Source organism: Vigna unguiculata, chromosome 3 (assembly GCF_004118075.2).
Source record: "Vigna unguiculata cultivar IT97K-499-35 chromosome 3, ASM411807v1, whole genome shotgun sequence".
NCBI classification, from domain to species: Eukaryota; Viridiplantae; Streptophyta; class Magnoliopsida; order Fabales; family Fabaceae; genus Vigna; species Vigna unguiculata.
In genome coordinates, this window is record NC_040281.1 from 51,757,347 (window position 1) to 51,764,455 (window position 7,109).

The 7,109-nt window shown below is 34.0% G+C and overlaps 1 protein-coding gene across 1 annotated transcript; it reads right to left on the reverse strand.

The window, feature by feature from the left end:
- Positions 1-305: 305 nt before the first annotated feature.
- On the reverse strand, positions 306-4,010 carry LOC114178859. The gene is made up of 7 exons (XM_028064984.1): positions 3,255-4,010; positions 3,073-3,159; positions 2,689-2,889; positions 2,074-2,238; positions 1,862-1,915; positions 1,629-1,775; positions 306-925 (listed from the first exon to the last, which is right to left on the reverse strand). The coding sequence occupies exons 1-7, from the start codon at positions 3,633-3,635 to the stop codon at positions 548-550; spliced, it is 1,413 nt and encodes a 470-aa protein (XP_027920785.1). The 5' UTR covers positions 3,636-4,010; the 3' UTR covers positions 306-547.
- Between the last annotated feature and the right edge of the window lie 3,099 nt (positions 4,011-7,109).

The following is a 7,109-nucleotide window of genomic DNA, read 5'->3' on the forward strand; positions in this document are numbered from 1 at the left end:
TCATGTTAGTTAATAAATATGCTTAGCAAGACTATAACAGGGAAGATATAGAAGGTTAAACGCATTTAGTCTTGCAGATATGTTTGTATTTTGCTTCTTTGTAGCTCTCCCACATGCAAAACCACCTATGACGGATTCACCAGCAGTAAAATATAACTATCCCTGGATTTTAGAAGCATGAAAAATTAAGGTTCCATCTGGGAAAGACAAGTTGCATTTAAAGGTTTATTGACCAATTGAAAGTCAACTATTACCCGCCCAAGGCTCGAGTTGATTTGAATTGCGAAGAGGAAAGAAACAGGAAGTGAAGAATACAGAACTCCTGAATTTAATGTTATAAACCGACAACATATTTTTCGTGGATTTACATAATCTCTAACAACGGAACAAACTGTCTCTAACCTGTTAACCCAAAACCAAAATTAACAAATATAGCCAAACCATGTGAAGCTTATAATGAAACCAAAAACCCCCAAAAGAAAAAGTGGGATAAAAAAAGAATATTTATATATTTAGAACAGAGAAGCCTGTGTAATAGGAACTATATTCATGGACATCTTACGTTCCTTCCAGGACCTCCATAATAAAAGTAAGTTCCCCAAACATTGTTTGATCCGACCCTAATGTCATAGCAATTGGAATGGTCAGCCAATTGGTGAATATTTGAAAGAGGAAGCAAGTTATTGTCCCAATCCACAACTTGTAAGTTTCTAAAATAAGCTGCTTTTCTAAACCCTTCTTCTGCAAAATGGCCACTACCCATTTGAGTGCCAGTGTGGTAGCCCCTTGAACGAGAATTCACTATTTCTCCTCCAAATTGTACCATGCTAGCATGGTTTCTCAAGTGACTGAACAGGTATGCTGGCCAGTACCCAACAAGTAGACCCGACCCAAATTCCAGCCACCAATGTCCATGCTTTGGGTCCTATACACACACAATTTCATTATGCTATCTTACAATTATTTCACCAAATGAAAATGCAACTTAGTATGTTACAGCTTCACTCCAACTGTCTAACCTACATTAATGTGTTGGCATAAATGCAAACACCAAAAATTTCCCCTTACGCCTTCATTAATCAATGCGTGTCTCAGTAGTATAAAGTGGTTCATTGCCATTATTAATGATATTATTGGACGAGAGTAAAACTGAGGAAAAACAAGTGGTAAGACAAATCAATATGCCAGTTAGAGCAAAACCAAAATATAAAAGAAAAGCGTCAGCCGCGAAATACTGCTTTAATAAAGGAACGAAAGGAAAAGGCTCAGTTAGAGTCGACCCCATGAAGGACACTAGTACAAGGAAAGCAAGGGAATCTTCCATTTGAATAACAATAACATGCAGAAAATTCAAAAGAAAAGGGTCAGAAAAGAAGTAAACGAATTATTGCCTCACTTGGATATGATTTTCTTTACTCTTAGTTTCATTATGCATGTTTAACCTTTTTTTTTTTTCTCAAAGTAATTAACTTGTGAAATGAAGCAAACAACGGTTTGAAAAGCATAAAAGCTTCAATTAACAACACACCACACCCTATTTTCTCCTTAATTGGTGTTTTCTTTTTGATTGACTTTAGGTGATGAATTGTTTTGTGGAAAAAAGGAAAAAGAAAAAGAAAAAGACTCACCTTCCAAACCATTAAGCCAATATCAAATTGTCTGGCATTGTAGATGGATCTTGGAGAGATTGCAGCCCCTATTGCTATCCTGTTGTTAGTTTGGACAAATCCAGAACACAGTAAGTTGTAGCATCCAGTTGCTTGATATGCATCCGTCTGTCAGATAGCACGTATTGTAAGATGTTAAAGAAATGAGGCTAAAGAAGAAACAGAAGAAGAAAAGAGAAACGTGCATTACTTACTGTCCAATAAGTGAAGAACCTAGGATAGTTGTCTCCATATAGCTCAGGACTCACCTGAAGGAAAGTATGCTTGTTACTTAGCTAGAAATCGAAAGGACCGAAAACTAAAGCAAATGATAAAGACAAAATGTAATCCTAGTACATTCTTCAACACCTTCACTATTAAGAAAAATGGATGGATTGAATTTTTGGACAAGTAGATGTTGACATACCTGCCATCCAGCTTCTATGGTATTCAGATCATTGCCAAAAGATCCAGCAATAACCCATATCTGTGACAAACTGAATTCGTATGGATCGGTTACGCTGGGTGTCCATACATTTATGTTTGCTTTTGCTCCGTAGTATTGATCTCTGTTTACAAAAACAACTGCATGCTGCAACAGGATGTCTGTCAAAAATCAAAATTACACATATGCGTGCTTAAGAATGAACATTTTTTCCTATAGTGTGCTTAGGACTTCTATTTTTTTTTTTCAATTTTTAGCTCCTTCTGGAAAGAAATTGCACGCGGCATAATGATTTCCACGTTACTTTTTGGTGCACCTAGGAGTCAAACTTTTGCAAGTGGAGTCCCTTCAATGTCTTCGTTTTTGCAATCCATGTTGAATTTTAATGAATAAAGAAAAACAGGGTTGTTCTTTTCTTTATGGTAAAGAAAAACGGTTGAAATGAACGCAATGCTGAGAAAATAAGAGCAGAGTTTTTTTTTTCTTTGAAATGAAAGCATGGTGAGAAAGTTTCTCAGAGAAACGGAAACAGTAGCGGGAAAAGGATTGAATTGGCAATGAAATTTGAATAAGCAAAATACATTTGTAAGCACTAACCTCATGCCCGGTGCCAGTTGAGTCCCTCCGTACTTTTCTTCCAAATCTTCTGATGGAGCTTGCTCGTAGAAAATCTTGTTCAGTTGTTCTTCTGATCGGAACAGTTCCTTGAGGGCATATTTCACCAGAATCAGTCCAAAGCTGAAAGCTCTCTATGACTGTTTCCCCATTGGGGTGACCCTTTGGCCTTTCTGGTGGATCCTGTAAACCTTAAGCCTCTTACTTTCTCAGTCTCTCAAATAAAATGCAATCCACAAAATCAAACCTTTAGACTAAAATACGAGTAGTGGCTAAATTGGAATTCCACCTTCCCCAGAGGAATGTGGATGTGTGTATGAATTCAAAGGAAAGTCACATTCCCTGGGTCGAGTTGGATGAAATTACCAATGGTCTTTGCCCTCTGAGCAGAGGATGGTCAAAAGCAGGTTGCTGATGAGACAAAACACAATCTATCAAATCCCCATCTGGACTCTGCAAGAAAGGAACAGAAACATAGATCATTGAATGGGGAGAAGGGGAATGCAGAAGTGTCATTGTAGGAGATTGCAAAGAAAAAGAAAAAATGCCTTAATTGTTTTAACAGGAGGCTTGTTAATCTTGTTGAGGTGAGCTCTGATTCTGCTCAACTTGTGCAAAGGTGTGAAAGTGTTGTTAGCAGTGGGGTGAGAGGGTGGTGGCAATGGTGAATTGGAGGGAATGGGGTGAGAAAATGCGGTGGCAATTGAAGTAAGAAGTAGGAGGAAAGCAACAAAGGAAGGTAGCGTAGGGAGTAGAGTATTTTGGGAAGTGGAAAGAGCCAATTTGAGGGAATGATTTAGTAAACTTGTTTCTTCTGCGGTATCATCATTTGCTTGTATGCATTGTTGTTGTCTTCTTGTGTGACCAGCTGCAAAATATGGCTCTTTCTTATGTTTTGTCCAGGAAACTGAATATCCCTTCATGTCCATACAAAACAGAAGAACTACAAAGAAGAACACCACCCTACTTTGTTACCTGCCTTCAAGTTTTCAAATTATAAACAACTCCTCCCACTGCTCATAGCCACAGAGAGAGGAGAGAGGAGAGAGAGTATAGTGATTTTAATTTTATGCTCCCTCACCATACCATCAAAACTAGCACCAGCACAAAAAATAGACCCAGACCCCGAATAGGTGGGGTCGCATTTTCCAAATTTACTTTTACCTCACAAAGGACTGTGTACACACACAACACTGTGGAATACCTAAGCAGAGAAACAAATAATTATGACCCAACATTTATGTCATGCTTCTTCTTCTTCTTCATTCCACGCTGAACACAGGTTTTCTGCTAATTAATATGCCGCGTTAGCCACCCAATTCATCAGAATAAGAATATAGACCCAAACTTTCTTTCTACTGCAAACTACGATATCTTCTGTTTCAAGCTATGTGATCAAAATTCAAGTTGTCGTTTAGCGTTTTTCTTTTTTGTTATTTAATTCCACTGAATTTTTCCACTTAACCACGAAAAGCATTACAACTGTAAATAAACTGGCAATTTATTTCTTTAATTTTCTCCCTTTAATTTAATAAATAAACAACTTTGAATGTGGTTTTTCCGATACAGCTTTTTAGAGTAACAATACTTAATGAATTATCCTATGGAAGGCATTAATTACTTAGTAAACTGGTCTCAACTCAATTTAACCTTTTTTTTAAGTAATCACTCCAATTAAGATTTTTTGAATTGTTGAAAACTTTAAGAAGTATCTCTGAAGTTTTGTTTTTCCGAACTGAGACAAGTTTTCCACCTACCATCTTAAGCAATTAGACCTCTTATTTTATACTTGAATTTCTCGTAATCACCAGTCAAATGTGAGTTTCCTCTAAATATTACACCTAATAAAATATTTTCAATACAATCATTATTAACATAACTGAATTTAAATTAGATTTTATTTAAAGCCATGTATAGATAAGATCCTTCTCGCTAAGGAGTGTTTTTAAAGGGTAGAAGGCCTTAAAATGTGGGACATGTCCTTAAAATAAGTGTCCCGTCAATGATGGTTTTCCAATTTGGAGTTAAAATTGTTTAATGAGTTTGGAATTAAAGCTTAAGTAGTGATCCTATTTGTGTTGAAAGAGGTTATGGGGATATATCTATCTGCTTTTACTTTCTTCTGCTGATATTATTAATTGCATTTGATACGGCCCTAGGGAAACTGACTTTAAGATTATGGAGCTACCTCCACTGTTAGATGCACCACAAACCAAAGCAACTTTAATGGACCATACCTAATTATTATTATTATTTTTATATTTATATTTATACCATTGCCAACACCCCATCATGAATGGTGAAACCACACTCACAGCTTCTCCTATACTCTTAACTCCTTCACTCCATGTCTTTACATCATATTAAGGTTGGTGTTCCAATTAATAATTAACATTCTACTAGCAATTACTTTTTGAAGTTGCAGATTTTAAATGAGAATATTTTAAATCAAATATATGATTTGTCAGCAATAGTATAACAAAAAAAAATCATATATGCTAATATCTACAGGAAAAAATTATGATGGATAACAAATAAATATTTTTTAATGAATTCAGCATATAACGGTTACAAATATTAATAATTATTAATAAATTTTATTTGATTATTTTTAAAAGGGTTAAATATGTTTTTTTGTCCTTTAACTTGCAGTGAATTTTGAAATTAGTCTATTTCAAAACTTTAGTCCAATTTAATCCTTCATCTTTCAAAATATGTGGATTTAGTCCTTTTAATCAAACTTTATTGGGTTTATTTGATGTTTCGTAAGCATTTCAATATTGTATTTGAGTTATTTATACTATTTGACACATTTTTGCTTTAATGTTAAGTCAACTATTATTTTGAAACGCGTTTGAAATGTCAAATAAATTCAAATAAACTTGACAAAAATTGATTAAAATGACTAAATTCACCTATTTAGAAAGATAAAGGACTAAATTGATTCAAAGTTTCAAAATTGACTAATTTCAAAATTCACTGAAAGTTAAGGGATCAAAAACATATATAACCTTTTTTTTTAAAAAAAAAACAAGTTATCAAAATAAAATTATTAATGAAATACATATTAATCATTGAAAAATTATCTAAAATTTGACTTTTTATATTTCAATTTTTTTAGTTAAACCTATTAAATTGAAATTATTTTTAAACAAAAATAATGTTTTAAATATACATTTTTGTACTACTCATTTAATCTTATTTTTTAGAAAATTTAAATTTATTTTCATTAATATTTAGTGAGTAGTTTGATTTGAATTGTATTTCAAAATCAATTTTTTAATAAATTTATATTTTTAATATTTGTTTTTAAATAATTTTATTAAAAATTAAAATGTGTAAAATGTAAAAGCATCACCGGATGGATATCCATAGATTTGTAATTATAAGAAAAATTTAAAAATATTTTTTCACGGATACCCAAAAAAAACATGTTTTTTTATAAATGAGACATGTAATGAATAAATAGTATGTGTACTTGAGCTATTGTCATTCTTAATAAATAATACTTAAGGCCTGTTATTGATTATACTGTTCAAAGAAATTAGCGAGCGCAGATTGATGAATGAATACAGTTGTGTTCAATTGCATGGATTTGGACGGATAAGTGACTGCGGATTTGAGGGATCCACAATTTTTTTCATCCACCATAGAATGAGCAGATTAGAGAGTATTATGAGCACATTACCATATTTGCCCTCGCTTTTCATTTCACACGCAGTACAATATTGCATGAGAGGTGTTGCGGTCGGGCTGTGATTGGTGTTGCGGGGTTGGGGTGGTGATAGGTGGCACTGGCAGGTGAGGGGTGGTGAGCGAGGCACCGGTGTCATTGTTGCGTGAGGTTGGGGTGGCACCGGTGTGGACACCGGTGTTGTGAGTGGTGTTGCAGGGGGTGTGGCAGGTGCTGGGGTGGTGAGTGGATGGCACTAGCAGGTGAGGGTGGTGAGGTGTTGTGTTGTTGCATGAGGTTGGGATGGCACCGGTGTGGGCACCGGTGTTGTGCTGAGAAGAGAGAGGGACGGCACCGGTTACGTAACCGGTGTCTTGTTTTCAAAGGGGGCGACACCGGTTACGACATCGGTGTCGTTGGTTTTTTTTTTTACCTTTTTGTTGACTTCTTTTGACTTTTTTTTTTTATTTTTTTAACTTTTTTTAACATTATTTAACTTTAGTTTAAAAATTAATTATATAATTTTGTTTAAAATTTAATTGTGTAATTTTTTTTTTACATTCATAAAAATTTAATTTTTTTTTATTTTAAAATTTTATATAATTTTAATATTTTTTTAATTCGTATTAATTAATTATAATTATTTTTATAACATCAAATTACAAAATCATTATCTTTTTTTACACAAGGGTATTATGGTAACTTAATAAATATATCTATTTTAACATAT

What these genes read in the sequence shown, in the direction of transcription:
- LOC114178859 (XM_028064984.1), bottom strand. Translation starts at nt 3,635, where the DNA reads ATGGACATGAAGGGATATTCAGTTTCCTGGACAAAACATAAGAAAGAG. An exon ending in GGTTCTTCACTTATTGGACA is followed by an intron (nt 1,776 to 1,861) that starts GTAAGTAATGCA and finishes GCTATCTGACAG; the next exon opens with ACGGATGCATATCAAGCAAC. An exon ending in TTGGCTTAATGGTTTGGAAG is followed by an intron (nt 926 to 1,628) that starts GTGAGTCTTTTT and finishes GTGTGTGTATAG; the next exon opens with GACCCAAAGCATGGACATTG.